Raw genomic sequence first — 22,184 nt, forward strand, 5'->3', positions numbered from 1 at the left:
GAGCTTCTTAGATTTATAAGTTTATGTTTTTCACCCAACTTGGCAAAATTTATTATTTATTTAAATGCCTTTTCTGCCTCATCTCATTCCTATTCTTGACTCCAGTATCTTACATATTATTAGTTACGTTCCATAATTCGTTGAAGCTTTATTTTCTTTAATTCTTTTTCTCTGGGCTTCAGATTTGATAATTACTATTGATCTTTCTTCAAATTTGGTGACTCAACATGGTCTCCACTATGCTATTAAACCATGTAGAGATTTTTTCAATTATTGCACTTCTTAATACAGTAAATACAGTAATTTCCATGGGTTCATTTTTATAGTTTCACTATCTATGTTAAGACTATTGTCTGTTTATTCATATGGCACTATTTTCCTTTAGGTTCTTGAACATATCTGTAGTAGCTGTTTATTGCCTTTGTTCACTTTATTCCAATAGACTGCTTTTTTTTTTCTTGGGTAGGGGTCACAGTTCCCTGCTTTTTCTAATAATTTTTTATTACACAGTAGACATAGTAAATGAGGAATTGTAGCGATTCTGGACTCCATATCTTCCTCTGAAGAGTGTTGACTTTTGTTCTATTAAGTCTGTCGCCTTCATTGTGGATAGAAGCTAAAATCTCTGCCCTGTTTTTTCAGCTTTCAGCTGTTCTTTTTGAGCCTCCTGGAGTCAGTGACCAAACAAGAATTTGGTCAGAGGGGGCTTCTCTATGGTTCTCTTCTTTTCAGGAGTACCCCCTAATTTTGCAGCTGCTCTGCTAGCCCCAACCTATGTTCTCTGAAACCTCAAACCAGTGAGCCTGTGGCTTTTTGCCAGCCTATGAAGCATGGATTGAGAAGTACCCTCAAGTATAAACTCACAAATTTCTCTTTTTAGTGGTGACTTCTCTTCAGTTCCTTTGGAGGAGCTTTCAAGTCGTTTTTATATTTTGTCCAGAACACACAATTGTTATCTGTAAGAGGTGACTGCAAATTATTTCACGATAAATGAAAGCCAGAATTTCCCACCCTTAAATTTTTTTTCTAGATGGGTCTCACTGTGTTGCCCAGTATGTCTTTGAACTCCTGAGCTCAAGTGATTATCCCACCTTAGCCTCTTAAGTAAGTAGGCCTATAGATATGAGTCATCATACCCAGCTAATTTTTTAACTTTTTGTAGAGATGGGGTCTTGCTGTGTTGCCCAGGCTGTTCTCAAACTCCTGGTCTCAAATGATTTTCCCACCTCAGGCTCCCAAAGCACTGGGATTACAGGTGTGAGCCATCATGCCTGTCTCCATAAATTTTAACAACATATTTGAACTTATATTTTTCCCTCAACACCTATACCTAATAGATTACTATTTATCTTCTCCCTTCAAAAAAAAAAAAATAGTGTTGACAATATTGGCAGGCTTTTATTTGTCTTCTGACCAAATTAAAAATTCATTTGGGAATTTAGTCCTGGTTTGGGGATTTTATTCTTCTGTTCTATTTTATCTAGGGATATGATTATATATTCAAAATAAATTTTCTTTTTTTAAAATTTATTATACTTTAAGTTCTGGGGCACATGTGCAGATTGTGCATGTTTGTTACATACGTATACACGTGCCATGGTGGTGGTTTGCTGCATCCATCACCCCATCATCTACATTATTTCTCCTAATGCTATCCCTCCCCAATCCCCCCACCCCCTGCTATTCCTCCCCTTTCTCCGAACTCCCCAGGCCCCTGTGTCCATGTGTTCTCATTGTTCAACACCCACTTACTTCCTTTAGGTTCTTGAACATATCTGTAGTAGTGAGAACATGCAATGTTTGGTTTTTTGTTCTTGTGTCAGTTTGCTAAGAATGATGGTTTCCAGTTTCATTTCATTCAGAAATTTGAAGATGTTCTATTTTCTCCCATCTTAAAATTATTGCCAGTGAAGAACTTGTTACGAATATATTTTGGGGAAGGGGCCATGATGTGTATATATGTTGAAATTTTAAATTTTATATACAGTAAAATTGACTTATTATTGTCCTATTCTAAGAGTCCTTAGAACCATTCTGGCTACTATCAGTGTGGTGGAAACAGCTCAGATTTAGCTCATGCAGATTTGGTTTTGTAATCTGCCTATAGCTCTCACTAGCTCTGTAACCTTGGTAAATTTGGAACAACATGGAGTGTGAATAAAGAAAACATCTCTGTGTCACATTTTCTTATTTGTTAAAAAAGGAGGATGCCATCTTTCCTGTCTGCCCTTCTGGGCTCTTTTCTGAGGATCAGATGAGACCATTTTAATGAAATGTGAAACACCCTGAAGAACATAACACTTACATAGGTTGAGGGACTATTTCGTATTTCCATTTGCCCTCCTATCCTGCGTAGATGATTAAGTAACATTGTGTGTGAAAATTGATTTAAGCATTAGGAACTGCTGCAATATATAGCAAATAAGAAATCATTTTACTATTATCATTATGTTAATAGTGAACTACTAAAGACTGGAAACTCTCAAGAGCCAAAGAAAAGTTGAGTTTTATATGCCATAAGAAATGGAAGAGTGTGGGGGAATACAGGGATGGAAAAGTGGGGGTGTCAGAAGTACCTGCAGTGTTGTTTACACCTCTTTAAAAGATTAATACCTACTTTGCATTCCTCTTTGTTGTCTCTGCCCATAAATATGGAATGCTTACAAAATATACCCACTTCAGCGTCAGAGTGGAAGAAAGCTCATGTTGACCCTGCAACTAGATTGATGGGAAAAAAAAGTATCTTGAGCCTGTGTTCTTGAACCGTGTGAAATTTATTGAATCAAAGCATCAGGAATATTGAGAGATAGAGTTGGAGTAGGGAAGACCGGACAGAGAAGAATGGATAAAAGCATGAATAGGGGAAGAAAGATAGGATGTTGCGCATCCTAATGCTCAAGCAGAGGCAGATGTGGTCAGTTGTTGACTGGGGAAAGAACTAAATATAAAATGAACCAAACAGAGTGATGGAGGCTTTTTGCTGCCTGAGTCAAAATTAGAAGCAAGGGCCCAGGCTTCTAGATCTTGTTGCAGAAAGATTGATTCCTACAGCATATAATTTGCATCCTGGTTCCATGGGAGAAGAGTTTCATAGATGGGCACATGTTCTCACAACCTTGAACCATGAATTGGAGTTTTCCACCTAAAAGGAGCAGAGACAGACTAGTGAGAAGAAAGCTTCATCCTCCAACCTTAGCCTTTATCTGTGATCCTCAGTGTTCCCATGCAGGATGGCCAAGACCTCCACTTATATATTATCCCTTCCCTTTCTCTTCTCTTTGCTTCCTCTGGGACCTTGCCCCCCATCAGTTGCCTTTTCCTTTCTTATATTGTCAATCTCTTAATACAGACTCGTTTTTGGTTTACAAGGATGCTCAAGTTCCCCTAAATTTAAAATACTTTCTCTTAATTGTGCTACTCTCCTACTACTATCCTTTCTTTCCCTACCTTTCCAGAGTCTGCCTATCCTCCTCACCTTCACTTCCTCTCCATTCACATCTTGGCCCCTCACACCCTGAATCATGACCCTACTACACTGAAACTTCTCTCTCGAAGGTCATAGAAATCTACTCATTAATCTGTAGCCTTTTTTGAGGAATTTTTTTTACCTCTGCTTGCACATGATACTGTTGACTACACCCTCTTTCTTTCTTCTTTTTTCTTTTTTTTCTTTTTTTTTGAAACGGAGTCTCACTCTGTCACCTAGGCTGGAGTTGTGCAGTGGCACAATCTCAGCTCACTGCAACCTTCGCCTCCTGGATTCAAGCAATTCTCCTGCCTCAGCCTCCTGAGTAGCTGATATTACAGGCATGCACCTCCACGCCTAGCTAATTTTTGTATTTTTAGAAACAGCCTGTTGGCCAGGCTAGTCTGGAACTCCTGACCTCAAGGGATCTACCTGCCTTGGCCTCCCAAAGTGCTGAGATTACAGGTGTGAGCCACCTCACTCGGCCACGTATTCTGTTCTTGGTCCTTGAAAGAATAAAGTTCTGAATCTTCAAGTTCTTTGATTCTTTCCTGGGCCCCTGCCACTCCAACTGCCCCCTATCATTAGTAAGTTGATGTGTTCTCAGGCATACATTGCCTCGTGAAGTCCCCATATACCTTCAAAGATCTTCTTTAACATGCACTGCTGGGATTTCTGAGTGGTACAGATTCCCTCTCCACGAAGACATTTTCCTTGATCATTCATATAAGCACATGCATAGCAATTTAATATTATGCCTGAAAATTTAAGATAAACATGATGACATTTCCTTTTGGACCAGCTGTGTAACTTTGAGTCACATCTGGGAGGGGTGATGGACAATAGGTAACATGGATACTACACATTCATTTCTTATTGGGGATCTGAGGGCCCTGTGTTTGATAAACATGTGCCAGAGGAAATTCCTTCATTTTTCTTCATCTCTGACCCTCATTGCTGATGAATCCTAAATTTCTCTAATGTTTTTACTCCAGTCCATATCCCAACTGATTTCCTGGGCATTTATCTTTAGATGCCCTCCTGTCATGTGACACCATAGGAGCAAAACATATGTATGATTTTCATCTCCCTTTTGTACTCCCCATCATACTCTCACCCACAAGGCACAAACACTTGGAGTCATATTTGACCAATTAATAAGCTATGTTAGAGTGCTCTAATATTGCAAACCCTGTGAAGAGTCTGTGTCCTCCATTTTCAAATCAACCTTATCAAAGATCACTAATAGCACTTTGAAATACTTCCATGTTGCCTCTACTATCTCTACTGCTAATCCCCCAGTTTGGAAAGCATAAAGAAGTGGAAAGATTATGGGCTTTGCACAGTCCTAAGTTTGAATCCAATGTTTATATTTATATTATAAATTTATATCAAAAATTTATAATAATGATGCTTAGACAATGGAGTGAAATGTGAACTATGTCTGGTAATAGCTGGAGACATCAAACTTTGGGTCTTGTTTTCCTTCCCTGAACAAACAATTAGGAGCCACAGACTAGCAGTTGGCCTAGGAACTTATTTCTGGATCTAACAGAAAAAAGCTTTACATTCCATGTTCAAATAAAACCACCAGCTGCACACATTTCTTTACAGAATTTGTAAAGTTACAGCATTCTAACATGGTTTGTTAAGAGGCAGGTTTAGCATAAAGCTAATGAAGGTTAGTCTTCAGAACTCTTCACTTCCGCGAGCCCCTTCTAAGGAAGCTGGAAGGGCTGTGTTCATAATTTCTTATGGAGAGTGAAGTTGGAGGGGTAGTGGCATTTTGTATTTATTTTTCTTAAAGAGGGCCCTCCAAATTGTTTAGCATTAGAGATGGCAAAACTGCCCACAAAACTTAGGTCCTGCCTCTTGGTATGATGGTGAAGAAAACTTGAAAGTCATTGAGAGAGCTATTGGTGAAGTGTTAACAATTCTTTTCTTCTGCACTCCGTCCCTAAAGTTGGGTTTTCTTGATGTATTCCCCATTTCCCACCTGAAGTCAATGACTGGCACCCATCCAAACGTGGCTCACCTATAGATGTCCTTGAAATTGTTGCACCTGAAGGCTGTTCCGCTGAAGGCTGTTCACTCAAAGCATGCTCACCCAAAGACTGCTCACCGGAAGTCTGTTCACCAGAGGCACGCTCACCCGAAGGCTGTTCACCTGAAGGTTGCTCACCCAAGGTATGCTCACCCGAAGGCTGTTCACCCAAGGCATGCTCACCCGAAGGCTGTTCACCCAAGGCGTGCTCACCCGAAGGCTGTTCACCCAAGGCGTGCTCACCCGAAGGCTGTTCACCCAAGGCGTGCTCACCCGAAGGCTGTTCACCCAAGGCGTGCTCACCCGAAGGCTGTTCACCCAAGGCGTGCTCACCCGAAGGCTGTTCACCCAAGGCGTGCTCACCCGAAGCCTGTTCACCCAAGGCGTGCTCACCCGAAGCCTGTTCACCCAAGGCGTGCTCACCCGAAGCCTGTTCACCCAAGGCGTGCTCACCCGAAGCCTGTTCACCCAAGCTGTGCTCACCCGAAGGCTGATCACCAGAGACGTGCTCGTCTGAGGACTTTTCACCTGAAGGCTGCTCACCGGCAGCATGTTCACCCACAGCAGGCTCACCTGGAGCATGCTCACTCTCAGCATGTTCTCCAGAAGTGTGCTCGGCCACAGTGTGCTCACTTGCACCATGTTCACTGGAATCATGCTCACTTAAAATGTTCTGGCCTGAAGAAGTCTCTTTTAAAGCCTCAGCATCAGAAGGGTTTTCAAGTGAAAAGTACTCACCTGAAAGTTGCTGAACTGAAGCTTGATGATCTATGGAACCAGAAGGCTCATCAGGCTGACCTGATGTTCCTGGGGTGGAGAAGGAACAGAAGAGAGAAGGTGAAGCCGAGAGAGCTTCCTGTGGAGTTAGGCTAATGTTATGAGACTCCTAGTTTTCCTATGGGCCTAGATCAGGCATTGAAGACAGTGCAGATGTTGGGAGAAGTCAACTAAGTACCCCAAAAGACCATGTAGGACAGAAGCGTTTAGTGAATCACACAAAGGCCACCTCTGTTATTGAAGGGAAGAATCTTAAGTTCCCCAATATTAAGAACTACGTAGGGGAATGCACTCATCCATGTAGCAAAAGAACCTGAAGGAAAATGAATGTGCCTCCCTGACGAAGTCAGCATCAGGAGGTCAATGTACTATCAATGATGAAATCAGAAGTCCACCACCAACCCTCCCTCCCATTCCACTATAGGTGAAAGACAAGAAGAATGGAGACAGAAGAAAGAGAGGGAAAGCAAGTAGTTTTCAATACCTCAGTATTTGTAACCTAAATTAAGGGTAGAAGAGTTGATGTTTGGACATGATAAATTTTAAACTAGAAGATGATGATTATCTATGAGCCCACAAAAATTATCAGAGTGATTAAGTCACCTGTATTTGGTAATGTCAAGTTACTTTTCACACTGAATCCCCAGTCCATGTGGGCTGGGGGTTCAGAGAGCAAAGTTGCTATAAGCTATTAAGATAAAATAGCGTAGATTTTAAAAGTCTAGGCATTATCAAATATATATATAAACACACACACATATATGAATTGTATCCTTGTGACATACCATTTATATTCACTTCATGGAGCTGTCATGAGTATTTAAGATAAATTGTGAAGTGCACCATTGCCTAGTACTCAATTAATTTTAGTTTTCTTTTCTTCCCACCTTACACTGGGAATTACAAAACTCTTAGATGGTTTCTTTTTCTAACCAGTCTCTTCTACCTTTAATCCTTTTTTTTTTTTTTTTTAAGATGGAGTCTCACTCTGTTGCCCAGGCTGGAGTGTAGTGGCATGATCTCAGCTCACTGCAACCTCTGCCTCCCGGGTTCAAGTGATTCACCTGCCTCAGCCTCCTGAGCAGCTGGGATTACAGGCATGCACCACCACACCTGGCTAATTTTTGTATCTTTAGTAGAGACGAGGTTTCTCCATGTTGGTCACGCTGGTCTCAAACTCCTGACCTCAGGTGATCCAACCGCCTCGGCCTCCCAAAGTGCTGGATTAGTACAGGCATGAGCCACCATGCCTAGCTGAGATTTTAATTTTTTTAACTTATTACTTAAATACTATCTACTTGACTGAATATTCAGTAATTAAAAGTTTTGATAAAGAGATGTTTCTGATATAGGAAGGAGGTGTGAAAAGCATGCTAATTTCTTTCTTGTTTTTTTTTGAGACAGTCTCGCTCTGTCCCTAGAGCTGGAGTGCAGTGGGGCAATCTTGGCTCACAGCAACTTCCACCTTCCTGGTTCAAGCAATTCTTCTGCCTCAGCCTCCTGAGTACCTGGGATTACAGGTGTGTGCCACCTTGCCCAGCTAATTTTTGTGTTTTTAGTAGAGACAGGGTTTCACTATGTTGGCCAGGTTGGTCTTGAACTCCTGACCTCAACTAATCCACCCGCCTCGACCTCCCAAAGTGCTGAGATTACAGGCGTGAGCCACACGCCTGTAATTATAAAACTATAAGATGAAGAAATTAGCACACTCGGCTGCTAATTTCTTCATCTTACAGTTTATGACTCATTTGCTTCACCATGTGACTGGCACATACCATCATCTGGTGGCTGTGTATCTACAGTTTTGAGTCAACATTTGAAAGTCTAACAAAGCAAAAGCAAAACGTCTCACAGTCAACATTATAGAAAATACATTGTTATTTCACTAACAGCTCAGAGCTCATGGCCTCGTCTCTAGGAGGCAGGAGGCAACACAGCCCACCATGAATGGGGGATCCCAAAAGAAGAGATGATACAGAAAACTGGATTGGTAGAACAGAGCCATGAAAAAGCTTCTGAGGTCTCCAGCCTATAGCTCTGTCATGTTCTGAGATTATTTTCTGAATACTTCACATCTTCCAATCTCCTGTCTTTCCTTGGCACATTAACGACACAAGGATACCTCACATTTAATTGGTGGGACAAACCTTCATTGGACTTCTACAGAACCCCTAGGCCTACTCTTTCATCCCACGCACATCAGGTATAAATGTTGAGTGGCTGAAATAAGTAGAATCAAGACTGCACCATGCCAGTGGGCCCCTCTGACTGTAAAGCTATGACTAGAGAAATCAGCTGGCTCAGGAGCTCTCAGAGTTGGACTTGTTTCGCTGCTCTTGATTCTGACCCCGATTGGTTTGGGTGCATGAGAGACTGGTCTTCCTTTTTCAAGGACTGAAATGTCTTAAGGGAGACCTCTTATTGTATTTACCTGAAGCCTAGATTGAACACTCACCTCTGGCGGATCCAAGCAGATAAAGACTCATTAGAAAGAGAAACATGTTCGTTGGGATTTAGGAAAAGATGGGATCCTAGTGCAGGGCACAGCTTTTCACAGAGCTATGAAGAGAACTGCGAGCAAAAGCTCCCAGTGCTGAAGCAGAGCGTCTGGGAATTCTAGAACCTCAGAAGTAACCCATGTTTCTTCACAATAGGTTGGGTTCTGAGGTTCTTATGTAGCCTGTTCAGGCAAATTGGCCCTTAGCCACCAACTGCTAATTTCACTAGTGAAGACCAATGAGTATTTTCTATGTGCAAGGTGGTGTGTTGGGGCTGTGTGCCCTATCTTTTAAAAAAAAAAAGAAAGAAAAGTATTACCAAAAAGCACATACTTTTTGTAATAAAGTTTAAAAGATACCTACTCTCTTTTAAAAGTGCTCTTGACAATGAGGTAGGATTGTTGATTATTTTCTGTTTGGCTTTCTAAATCAGCCTTTCTTGGTTCTGATCTGCACCCTGGAAGGCTGACCTCTGTTGACTTTATCACCTGAATGCTAGTTGAATTTCTCTTCCGATTGAGTTTATACAGGATTGGAGGGGAGAAGAGAGAGGGAAAGGAGGAAGGAAGGGAGGAATGGGGAGAAAGAGAGAGAGATTGGAATATTTGTTCTTTCTATTCCCTTCCTGCCTCAGTTGACACTGGCTGAGTCTCTATATGACGGAGCTTCTGATGGGTGTCCTCTCTTCCATGGCTCCAGCTCTCATCCATTCTATGGTAATATGTTTTCCTCCCCCTGCCCTCTTAGGCCTAGTGATGATAATGGTTTCATGCTATTACTAAAACCTGGATGCCCTAGCTTTTCTCTTTTTTTTCTGTTTCCTTAACCTTGTCCACTTCTGTAAATAGTCTTCATTCAGACCTTTATCAACCATGTTTTTAGCAGGAAACAGGTAGAACTCCAAATGGATAACTGAGGAGAATTTACACAGATATGGGCAGAGTAAAGAGATCAAGAGATAGTAGAAAGCTGCATTTTGACCTGCAACTTCTACCAAGGGGGTGGCCAAGCTGAGAAGAGGGATGCATTGAGGCTTCCACCTGGGATAAAACTAGAACTCATGGGGGATTGGGTGGTAAAGATCTGGTAGCTTCCATTTCTTGCTGCTTTCGGCCCAGCTCTCTTGGACAACTTTATTTTACATACCACTGAATGCTAGATCTAGAATAGATGTACTTATTGTTAACATTTTGAAAGGAAGGCAAGGGTCAAAGGAAGAGGGAATGGCAGTTCTACATCAAATGCAGGCTTTCTGTCCAGCATAAGACTTATAGAGGTGGAGGACCAGCTTAATACCAGAGCCCACCACTTCTTACAGGCTAGGGTACTTGCAGGTATAAGTAGGACGGGTGTGGGCAGTATGGCTTGCTGCCCAGGAAGATGTTGATAAGATGTTCTCATAACGAGGCAGGTTGGCCCTTGTTCCCGCAGAATGTGATGCTGACGTTCCTTGGACTTTTTCTCAGCAGAATGTGATAAAGTCAGGCAGGCAGTTGGGCAGGCTGTTTCTAAGGGCCCAAAGTCCAGTGGAATGATTCACTTTGGCCAAGGTCTGCAAAATAGTGGGAGGGTTTTCAAAATGGTGCACTGTTACCACTGTTAATACTTATCACTGTTACAATTATTTGTTTCATGTTTGTACCCCACATTGGACTCTAAGCTTGAATGCAGGGACCCTGTCTTGATCACCGTTGTCATCCTAGTACCTAGCAGCATGCCTAAGCTTTTCCTGAATGAAGGAATGCATGAATTGTCTTTTGGGGCTTTTCTCTGCCTCATAGATGAGAATTTATAGGGAATCATATAAGAAAATCCATAGAAGAGAATCTGGATTAAGATTCTGCATCAGCTGATGAAAGCAAGATCACCAGGGGTGAAAAGTTACTTGGCCTGAGTTGTACAGTACAACCAGGATTTCTCCTTCAGAGGAAACCCAGGCAGGTTCCTCTGAAGTACAGAAAGGTATGAAAGAGTATGCTATCAATAATTATTTTCCTCCAGGTTGAATGAGTTTGGAAGAACAGCTATGAGATCGCATTGGGTCTGACTCTTGTTGATGGCAGCAGTGGAAATCAGTAGAAGGGAAGAGGTGCTATCTATTCCACCCTTCACTTAGAACATAGAAAGACAGACGGTGACTCTGGAGAGTTAATGCTTTCAACTGAAAAAAAAAATTGTTTAAAAAAAATTCCCTATGCAAATTTGCTTCAAAATAACCTAAGTGGAGGGTTATAGCAATGAATGGGGAAAGAAGATAAAACAAGGCTAGGTGCAGTGGTTCACAGCTGTAATCCCAGCACCTTGGAAGGCTGAGGTGGGAGGATCACCTGAGGTCAGAAGTTCAAGACCAGCCTGGTCAACATGGTGAAACCCCATCTCTACTAAAAATACAAAAAAAAAAAAAAAAAATTAGCCAGGTGTGGTGGTGGTCACCTGTAATCCTAGCTACTTGGGTGGCTGAGGCAGGAGAATCACTGGAACTCAGGAGCTAGAGGTTTCAGTGAGCTGAGACTGCACCATTACACTCCAGCCTGGGCAACCAGAGCAAAACTCTGTTGCAAAAAAAAAAAAAAAAAGAAAGAAAGAAAGAAAGAAAGAAGATTGGTCCTGAGTGCATGATTGTTGAAGCTGTGTGATGGGTACATGGGAGTACTCCCTACTTCTGTATATGTTTGAAACTTTCTATACTGAAAATCTTCAGGGCGGAGGGCAGAAATATCTATTTGGAAAGCCTAGATAATCAAGGCCTTATTTAAAATAGCTTCAGGGGTGATGGAGAAGTCTTCTCTAATATGCATGCGCATTAGGGCTTAGAAAGTAGCTTAATTGCTCCTTATTATACAAGTATCCTACAGCCAGGATCCACTTCCTGAGCAGGTCCACTCTCAAAGGGCTCTGGTTTCATGCTTTGCTGTCAATCTCAGGAAATTCTTCATCACTTTCTAACAAAGTTGCCTCATTTTTGCTTTGCACTGGGTCTCACAAATACTGTCTCCAGTCCTGCCTAGACCTCATTTTCCAGTCCCTTTAGGAGAATCACTGTCTGGTGTTGGAAAGCTTTGGCCTCTGCAACCAGGAAGTTTCCGTTTAGGAAGGGCTGGGGCACCCCTAAGTCCAGGCTGCTGACAGTTCCTCCCCTTCTTGCACTCTTCCCTACTTGATGAATACGTTCCCAGATAAGTTTCTTTGTGCTCTGATTTTAGTAGACGCTTTTTCAGAAACATCCCTTCCCACCTCTCCCTCTACTTAGATTTCTTCAGGTTTGGTGCTTTGCTAGAAGGACTCATAAGACTCAGGAAATTGCTTTACTTATGTTTACCATGATTCTAGAGGATACAGCACAGTAACAGCCACATGGAGGAGATACATAGGAAAGCTATGGGGGCAGAGGTGGGTGCAGAGCTTTCATGGCCTCTATGGGTGAGCCATTCTCCCAGCACATCAGCGTGTTCACCAACCCAAATGGTCTCTGAATCCTTTTTGGAGGCTTCATTATGTAGGCAAAATTAATGAAATCATTGGCCATTTGTGGAGCCAAACTTCCTAACCTTTGAATCATGGGATTGGTTTCTCTGATGACCAGCCCCCACCCTGAAGCTATCTAGGGCCACTTGATGAATCATCTCATTCGCATAAAAAGACAATTCCAAGGGTATTAGGATCCCTGTGCCAGGATCATGAGCAAACACCAAATAGATATTTTTATTATGTCACAAAGAAATTCCCAGGATTGCCCTAAAGGAAGGCCTCAGCATGATTACTGTGCAGCAGGCTTGGAGGCAACCCTCACAGATAAGGGCAGGAGAATGGACAGTCCAAAATGGGAGTCTCCAGAGAAATAGTAAAATATTATTTGACAGCTCCGATGACAGCCATGTAAAAATGTATATTGAGAAGCTCTTAGAAGGTGGGGAAGGTGGGGAAGGTGGGGAAGCTTAGCCGGAAGCATAAAGTTACTTGAGCAAATGATAATAAGGTAATTATTATTTGTAGAAAAAAGAATATAAAATCATGTAATAAAAAATGTCATCTCACTTGTGAATACTCTATATATCAGTCAGGGCTCATTTGCAGGACACAGGAGCTTGTCAGGTGACTTAGCTTCAGCAGAAAGGTATTAGGTTTGTGCGAAAGTAATTGCGATTTTTGCCAATTTTTTTTAATGTCTGCCACCTCTGTAACAATCAGGAAAGTGACCATGGAGTGTCAGTCAGCTTCCACAGGAACTGTTGGCTTCAGGGCACCACTATGTGAGCCAGGAATCAGGAGTGGGGCGCCACCAGCACTTTTAACTGTAGATGCACTCCACGCGTGCTAGACGGGCATTGGCAAGACGTGGTGTCTTGTTCCCCTTCTATCACTATTGTAAAGCTGGTACCTGGATCTAGAATGCTGCTTCTGCAAAAACAACACACAAAATAAAAAACAAGGGGCGAGGCACTGGGCGAAGTGAAGGGCGGCCCAGGTGGGGCTGGGCTGACTGAAAAAACAGATACGGCCGGGTACTGTGGCTCATGCCTGTAATCCTAGCACTTTGGGAGGCCGAGGTGGGTGGATCACCTGAGGTCAGGAGTTCAAAACCAGCCTGGCCATCATGGTGAAACACTACCTTTATAAAAAAAAAAAATGGATACTACGATGCTGAATATGTGGAATCTATTTGAGCAGCTTGTGCGCCAGGCAGAAATTCCCTGTGATGGAAATGAACTCCAATTTATCCAGTTGGCAAATAACTTGGAGGATATCCATAAAAAGTGGTAGAGGACTGACCACGAGCTGGGGAAATACAAGGATCTTTTGATGAAAGCAGAGACTGAGAAAAGTGCTCTGGATGTTAAGCTGAAGCAGGCAGGTAATCAGGTGGATGTAGAAATCAAATGGAGACAGAGCTGAAGCTGACTGCGGAAAGGTGGAATGACAGATTTAGCTGATGTGAGAGATGCTCATGTGCGACACATCTGGCAGCAAAAGCGAGGAGCAAAAGTCAGCTCTGGGTTTTCTCAACACAGGCCAACCCTCCAGCAGCAATGCTGGGAACAAAAGACTATCAACCATTGATGAATCTAGGTCCATTTTATCCAGTATCAGCTTTGACAAGACTGATGAATCACTGGATTGGGACTCTTCTTTGGTGAAGACTTTCAAACTGAAGGAGAGAGAAAAGAGACACTCTAGTAGCCAACATTTTGCTGATGGTTCCTCTGGACCTGTAAAGAAAACTCGTTCCATTGGCTCCACAGCAGACCAGAGTAATGAATCCACAGTTGCAGAAACTACAGTGACAGTTCCCAATAGTGGCGGGCCCATCAAAGCTGTGTCCGCTATTGAGACAGTGCCATACTGGGCCAGGAGCCAGAGGAAAACAGGTACTTTACAACCTGGGAACAGTGACTCCACCCTGAACAGCAGGCAACTGGAGCCAAGAACTGAGACAGACAGTGTGGGCACGTCATAGAATAACGGAGGGATGCACCTGCATGACTTTGTCTCTAAGACGGTTATTAAACCTGAATCCTGTGTTCCATGTGGAAAGTGGATAAAATTTGGCAAACTATCTCTGAAGTGTTGAGACTGTTGTGTGGTCTCTCATCCAGAATGTCAGGACCGCTGTCCCCTTCCCTTCATTCCTGACCTGATAGGAACACCTGTCAAGACTGGAGAGGGAATGCTTGCAGACTTTGTGTCCCAGACTTCTCCAATGATCCCCTCCCCCATTGTTGTGCATTATGTAAATGAGAGTGTGCAGAGGTCTGACGGAGACAGGCCCGTATAGTATCTCTGGCTGTGACTGCACAGTGAAAGAGCCGAAAGAGAAATTCCTCAGAGTGAAAACTGTACCCCTCCTGAGCAAAGTGGATGGTATCCTTGCGAACTGTAGTCTTCTAAAAGACTTTCTTTGAAACCTCAAAGAACCTCTTCTGACCTTTCACCTTAACAAAGCCTTTATGGAAGCAGCAGAAATCACAGATGAAGACAATAGCATAGCTTCCATGTACCAGGCTGTTGGTGAACTGCCCCAGGCCAACAGGGACACATAAGCTTTCCTCATGATTCACTTGCAGAGAGTGGCTCAGAGTCCACATACTAAAATGGATGTTGCCAATCGGGCTAAAATCTTTGGCCCTACAATAGTGGCCCATGCTGTGCCCGATCCAGACTCAGTGACAATGTTACAGGACATCAAGCGTCAACCCAAGGTGGGTGAGCACCTGCTTTCCTTGCCCCTGGAGTATTGGAGTCAGTTCATGATGATGGAACAAGAGAACATTTACCCACTACATGTCATTGAAAACTCAAATACCTTTTCAACACCACAAACGCCAGATATTAAAGTGAGTTTACTGGGACCTGTGACCACTCTCGAATGTCAGCTTCTCAAGACTCCTTCATCTAGTTCCCTGTCATAGAGAGTTCATTCCACCATCAGCAAGAACACTCCCAGATTTGGGAGCAAAAGCAGGTCTGCCACCAACCTAGGATGACAAGGCAGCTTTTTTGCTTCTCCAATGCTCAAGTGAAGTCACATCTGCCGATTACTCCCCAGCGTTGACCAACTAGAAGAAAGGACACACCTGTACTCTCTGCTCTGCAGCTTCCTGTACTTATTACTACTTTTAGCATTCTCCAGGATTTTAATTGTTTAATTGTGCATGAGGGCTTTATTAAAACTATATATATCACCCCTTCCTGCTCCTCAAGGCACGTAATATCAGTACCTTGTGTTGGTCATTGTTGGGAGCTTTTAGATGAGAGATCTTTCCAGGGGTAGAGGGTTAGTATGGAATTGGCTGTGATTCTTTTTGGGGAAGGGAGTTATTACCCCTTTGGCTTAAAGCCAAATGTTGCTCATGGAATGAATGATCGTTCTCGTGTTTCATTTAGAACTAATTTCCATGAGACAATGACAGAAACCTTCCTATATGATAAGATTGGCTTGTCTCCGGATGGGCAGTGGGAGGGCGGGGCAAAGAAAGGATTAGACCAGAGGATTTAGGATGCCACCTTCTAAGAACCGGAATTTTTCACTCCCCATTATGAACTGAGATATAACATGGAGTTTTCATAAAAATGGGATACATTAAGGACTGAACAAGTGATGGGAGTATGCATAGCTTTAACTTGGATGATTAGGTCTTAATAGTGTTGAGTGGCACAACCTTGTAAATGTGAAAGTACAACTTGTATTTATTGAGAATGTGCTGCTGGCTGAACTTTGGGTTCATTTGGGGTCAAAGGCAGTTTTTATTTTAAAATTGAATTCATTCTGATGCTTGACCCCTATGCCCCCAACCTTGTCCAGTGGAGCCCAGCTTCTAAAGCTCACTATGTTGTTTTTTGGCATTCCAACCAACAATAAAGAGTAGGCTATAAGAGAAGATGGTCAATATTTTATGTGGTAAGAAAAGCCACAGTCATTTTTTCTTTGCACTTTGGATGCTGAAATTTTCCCATGGAACATAGTCACATCTAGATAGTTGTGAGCTTTTTTTTTCCTGTTAAAATTATTCTTAATGCCTGTAAAAATGATTTCCTTCTATAGAATGTTTGACTTCATATTGACACTTGCTGCAAAACACCTATTTGGGAAAATATTTGGAAAACAGTAAATAGGTCTTTCAAATGAAAAAAGTAAAATAAAAAAATCATAAAAATAATTTTAAAATACCTCACAAAATTCCAACTTAATCTTAAACATTGGAAAACTATAGACATAGCAGAAAGATGACCCTCATCTCTGCATTCTCAGTTAACTAATCAGTAAAATTTTAATCAACTGGCAAATGTAGTTCTTGGCTTTCCAGCAAGAAGAGCTATTAGAAGAGATTCGGGAAGATGTTGAGGGCTCATGCACCAAGGCCAAACCACATAGCTCCCACCTCAAGGCCTTCACGTTACTGCTTCTGCCTGGAGTCCTTCTCCTTCAGTGGCAAAAACTCTCCTTGACCTAACTTGAATCAGGCTCCCTTGAGTCCTCTGCCCCACTAGGCCCAACCTTTGGCTCGCCGTTTTCCCTCTTTGTAAAATCCTCTTTGAGCAGGAATCCTGCTAAGTCAGTGCAGTGAAAATCCCTGCCCTTAATATCAGGTCAGTTGAATATGTTATTACCCCAGCTTGCCTTCAGCAAGAATTCTACTGAGCCTAGCAAGAATCTTTTCTGCCCCTGAAGTTTCCACATGGTAATGTCCCATCCGCCAACCCCTGCCCCGCTCCTTGACTGTAACAGCCTTTCCTTGTGTTCAGATTAGAGCCCAGTCTCTCCCCACTGCAAGACCTCACTGCATTGGTCCCTGTATCTATGGTGATAGCTGCCCCTGAAACAAGTCATTGTCTTTACCAAGTGTCCTGAATACTTGCTTTAACGCCAGATACCATCATGTCTCCCTCCTTCAGTCTCCTCAATTCGGTTCCCTGCTGAAATATCACTTCTCAGGAACTGAGGTTCAAGTAAAGAACAGTTGAGTCAGGTCTAAATCCCATTACTCCCTCTCATTCACTGTGTGACTCTGGACAAACTCCTCCACCTCTCTTCCTAAAGTGCAGCGTGGCATAAAGCCTATGCAGTGACGTTGTTATGAGGATAAGATGCAGCGATGCCTGCACACAGAGGTGCTTCTCAGGTCAGTGGCTACTATGCATGAATGTATATGGAATGTGTCTGCCAAGGAAAAGGCCATTAATCCATGTCTTGAGCTTTAGTGACACTAAATGTATAAAAACATAAATGACAGAAATGGAGAAAATGCTTATAAGCATTAAGTGTCTTTGTCTTTAGAGTTTTGCTTCTTCAAAAAGAAGAGTTGCAGGACAGCCCAGAAAGCTGCTGTTTGGTGGCCACGGTGTTTCTGTGCCCCTTGTTGCACTTGTCTCTGCAGAAATCACATTTCAAGGCTCCTGCTCTTCCCTGTGAGGGCATAGGGGATATTTTGACAGAGAAAGCCCAGCTGCTCTCAGCTCGCCAGGGAGACGTCCCCTTGGTCTCCTTCACCTGCTTCAGAGACCTGCCAGTGCAGCAGCGTCTGTTGAGTGGTGCAGCACCATTCAGAACCTTCCCCTCAGTCCCTGGCTCTGTACTTTCAAAAGGAAACCCTTTGTTTCTGTAACATCCATTCTCCGGGATGTGCTCCCAATACGTGAGCCCAGCGTCCACGTCTCCACAGATGAGGCAGAACAGGAATGGTGGACTAGGCCAAGCTCACCTAGTCCAAGCCTTTCCTCTTTCTGGTGACCCTGCTCAACCAGAAACAGGAAAGGCTCCAATTCATGCGGAAATTCTGCACCCATGATTGGGGGTACACATTACTTTGCCTCCTTCCTCACGGTCACTCTTGGCCTCCAGTTCCACCTCTCCCTGGGCTCCTGCCCTCATTGGCAGTTCATCTTCCATAACTCATTCCTGCCAGCACCGACACACACAGGGAGTTTACACTTTTTCTGCATTCACCCCTTTGCCTGCAAGGTAACAAAGACATTCATGTGACCGGGGTTTTTATACCGCAAGCTGCCTGTCCTCTGTCCTTCTCCACCCGCTGTCTGAGCACTGGCCTTACCTACCTGGAGCCGTAGACACAACTGTTGCCTTGCAAGACAAAGGCCTCAGCTTTTACAAATGGGAAAGATTGAATGCTTTTTCCTTTCTTTTCCCTCATCAGTGTTGACCTATATCCATCTAAGAAAATATCAATTCACTTGGAACAGTTTTCACTGACTGTGTTTTCTCTGTTATTTGAATAATATTCTGATTTAATTACAATGAATAAATACAGATTGCTGTCAGGGTCAAGTAGATTTCTCTATAAACTTTTTATCAGACAGTCAAAAAACCATTTCTATGTAGAAGGAGCTCTGAAAACCCAAGCTATAACACATACAGGGAACTACTGGGCACAGTCCGATTGCTCACACACAGGCAATGCTCAGGACTCTAGTTCTGACCTTCACTTCCTCTATCACTCCTTGGGCCATGGACTGATCAATGAATGCTTCCAGTCATCCCACGGGGCACCATGGGCCAGCCCCACACCCCATTTAGGCAGCTCACGTTCCTCAACCACTTGGAAATTACTTCACTTTGCTTGTGCTCACTATACAATCTTAGGTGGGAAATCTTCCCAGTTGGATGCAGAGTCGACCCAGAGACTGCCAGAGACTCACTAAGCAATAAGTTAGACAGTGTCTCACAGATCCCCATCATGTGGCCTACAGCCCGGCAGCAACTCCTGCACACATCCCCGGAACCCCACACCGTGAGGATACCTTGATGATGCCCTGAAATGTCCACCTCACATTTTCTCCCCTTAGGACAAGGAACCAAATAACCTGGGGATGTTCCCAGCAGGACCTGTGTTGCTCCACAGACCTTCTCCGTAATCCTCTTCTCTCTTACCTGATGTAAAAAGAACAGTTATGTACTGTGGTAACTTGATGACATTCGCTTGTATGCTGCTGGCTACTTCTGATCCCTACCTTCAATTACAAGAAAGTAGCCTGGCTCTCTAACTGTGTCCTAAGGACTCAGATGAGGAATGGCTGTGGATGTACCACAAGAAAGGACTGTCCTGGGCTTCCTGTCTCAGGAATCCTTCCAGGGCAGGACCTGGCACAAGGGGGAAAAACTCCAGGACTTCCAGACGATGCTGAGGCTCATATAAAAGTTACTGATGTCTGGCCAGGCACAGTGGCTCATGCCTGTAATCCTAGCATTTTGGTAGGCCAAGGCCAGTGGATCACTTGAGGTCAGAAGTTCTAGACCAGCCTGGCCATCATAGCAAAACCCCATCCCTACTAAAAATACAAAAATTATCTGGGCATGGTGGCACGCATCTGTAATCCCAGCTACTTGGGAGACTGAGGCACAAGAATTCCTTGAACCCAAGAGATGGAGGTTGCAGGGAGCCAAGATGGCACCAGCCTGGGTGACAGAGCGGGACTTTCTCAAAAATAAAATAGAATAAAAAATAAAAGCAAGTGACTCATATCCACTCTCAGTAACCAGTGAGGAGAACCAGTGCTTACACCGGGCCCAACCATTAGTGCAAATTGTCATTTCTTATCACCCTTTCTCCACAGACTATGTGGCAATTTGTTTTAAACACACTTACCAGATATCATGTCAGATATCAGTTCCTATGCTGAAGAGGCTTGACAGGTTTCAGCGTCCTGAAGACAGGTTGGTTGGTCATCCACTTATTCCAGGTTACAAGTGCACGGGTTAAACCCAGTTGTGCGCTGGTAAATGTTCAACGATGGACTCACAGCCCCTCTGAATCTTCCCACAGAGTAAGCTGAAGTGAATCTGTCAGAAGAGCCAGAGGGAATTTTACCCTGAGATCCACAGAAGCACAGGTGCAAACGTACCCCTGTCCTCTGCTCTGTGAAACACCGTTTCTAAACCCTCTGGTCCCACCTCTTTTGTGTTTATGTGATAGACTATCATTATGATAAAATTGTGGAAAATAAAAATGTGAAGCAAGGTTCCTGATACTTTCAGCTGAAAAAAAAAATACAAATACCTTGTGCAATTTGCTTCAAAATAACCAAAGCGGGAGTTTGCAGCAATGAGAGGGAAAAGGAGATCAAAGAAGATTCGTCACATCTGCATGATGATTGGAGCTGTGTGATGGGTACATGGGGGTACTCGCTATTTTTGTATATGTTTGAAACTTTCTTATTGAAAAGTTTGAGGGTGGAGTATAGAAAAATCCCTATTTAACAAGCTGAGATGATCAATTCCTTATTTTAAATGGCTTCAGGGGATACAGGGAAGTCTTCCCTAGTGTGTGCACACATTAGAGTTTAGACAGTAGCTTAACTGCTTCCTATTATCCAAGTATCCTTAAAGGCAGAAATAAGCCATGATGTGTGTGTGTCTGTATATGTTTAGTTATAAAATGTATACATATACATACGTGAAAAATTATAAACAGCTTTTTATATGACGTATCATGTCTTTGCAACTATATATGTACCTTGCCATTTTATTGGTTGCATTTTAATGCACTGCATGATCTATAATCTGTATAATTGTTTAGATTGTGTTTTTTTTTTTTTTTTTTTTGAGACGGAGTTTTGCTCTTGTTGCCCAGGCTGGAGTGCAATGGCACGATCTCAGCTCACCGCAACCTCCGCCTCCTGGGTTCAGGCAATTCTCCTGCCTCAGCCTCCTGAGTAGCTGGGATTACAGGCACGCACCACCATGCCCAGCTAATTTTTAGTATTTTTAGTAGAGACGGGGTTTCACCATGTTGACCAGGATGGTCTCGATCTCTTGACCTCGTGATCCACCCGCCTCGGTCTCCCAAAGTGCTGGGATTACAGGCTTGAGCCACCGCGCCCAGCCGATTGTGTCTAATTTCTAAAAATCAGATTTTGATGGTATTATTTATTTACAAGAAATTCATGCTTTTTACGGGTACAGTTTCAGAAGATTTGACAGACATACACAGTCTTATACCCACCATGAACAATTCAGAATATTCATGTTACCACCAAACATTCTTTTGTTCTCTTTTATAATCATTCTCCTCACCTCACCCTCAGCCCCTGGCAACCGCTGCTTTTTTCATAGTTTTTGACTCATGCAGTACATGTGTGTGGCCTATTTCACTTAGGCTAGTGCTCTCTAGACTCATATATGTTCTTGCATATATTGTCCCTTCCTTTTCTTGGCTGAATAGTATTCCATTGTATGTATGGATGAAATAAAACTGATGATGCATTTGTCATCTGATGGACATTTTGGTTGTTTCTAGTTTTAGATGATTATTGAACAAAAAACTGCTATAGACACTTGTGTATAGTTTTCGTGTGAACACATGTTTCCACTGCTCCTGGGAAATTATCTAGAAGTTTCTTGTAGTAACTGTATTACGTAACTTTATAAATAGCTGCTGCACTTTTCCAAAGTGGCTGTGTCATGCTGCATTCTGATGGGCAATGTATGAGAGTTCCGGGTGCTTCATACACACACAAGCATTTGGTGTTGTGAGTTATTTCTTGGTTGTTCTAGCCATTTTAATAGGTGTCCAGTGGTTTCTCGATGGTTGCAATGGTTCTAATTTGCATTTTCCTAATGACTAATGATGTTAAAAATGTTTTCATGTGCTTTTTCTTTGGCCATTGGAATATCTTCTTTACTTAAGTATCGGTTCAAATCATTCTCATTTTTTAATCACATTTATCAAGTTGTGAAAAGTCTTTATTCTGGGTACAAGTTTCTTTTTTTTCTTTTTTTTTTGAGATGGCGTTTCGCTCTTGTTACCCAGGCTGGAGTGCAATGGCGTGATCTTGGCTCACCACAACCTCTGCCTCCTGGGCTCAGGCAATTCTCCTGCCTCAGCCTCCTGAGTAGCTGGGATTACAGGCACGTGCCACCATGCCCAGCTAATTTTTTGTATTTTTA

The 22,184-nt window shown here is 42.9% G+C and overlaps 1 protein-coding gene and 1 pseudogene across 1 annotated transcript; one reads left to right on the plus strand and one right to left on the minus strand.

Moving 5' to 3' along the window:
• Positions 1-3,017: 3,017 nt before the first annotated feature.
• On the minus strand, positions 3,018-8,788 carry ACRV1 (acrosomal vesicle protein 1). Its single transcript, XM_074401921.1, has 5 exons — positions 8,743-8,788; positions 6,016-6,317; positions 5,502-5,730; positions 4,105-4,224; positions 3,018-3,142 (listed from the first exon to the last, which is right to left on the minus strand). The coding sequence occupies exons 1-5, from the start codon at positions 8,786-8,788 to the stop codon at positions 3,018-3,020; spliced, it is 822 nt and encodes a 273-aa protein (XP_074258022.1).
• Positions 8,789-13,585: 4,797 nt separating this feature from the next.
• On the plus strand, positions 13,586-15,303 carry LOC101043608 (rac GTPase-activating protein 1 pseudogene; annotated as a pseudogene).
• The last annotated feature ends 6,881 nt before the right edge of the window (positions 15,304-22,184 follow it).

The sequence above is a fragment of the Saimiri boliviensis genome, chromosome 6 (genome assembly GCF_048565385.1).
Source record: "Saimiri boliviensis isolate mSaiBol1 chromosome 6, mSaiBol1.pri, whole genome shotgun sequence".
Classification (NCBI taxonomy): Eukaryota; Metazoa; Chordata; class Mammalia; order Primates; family Cebidae; genus Saimiri; species Saimiri boliviensis.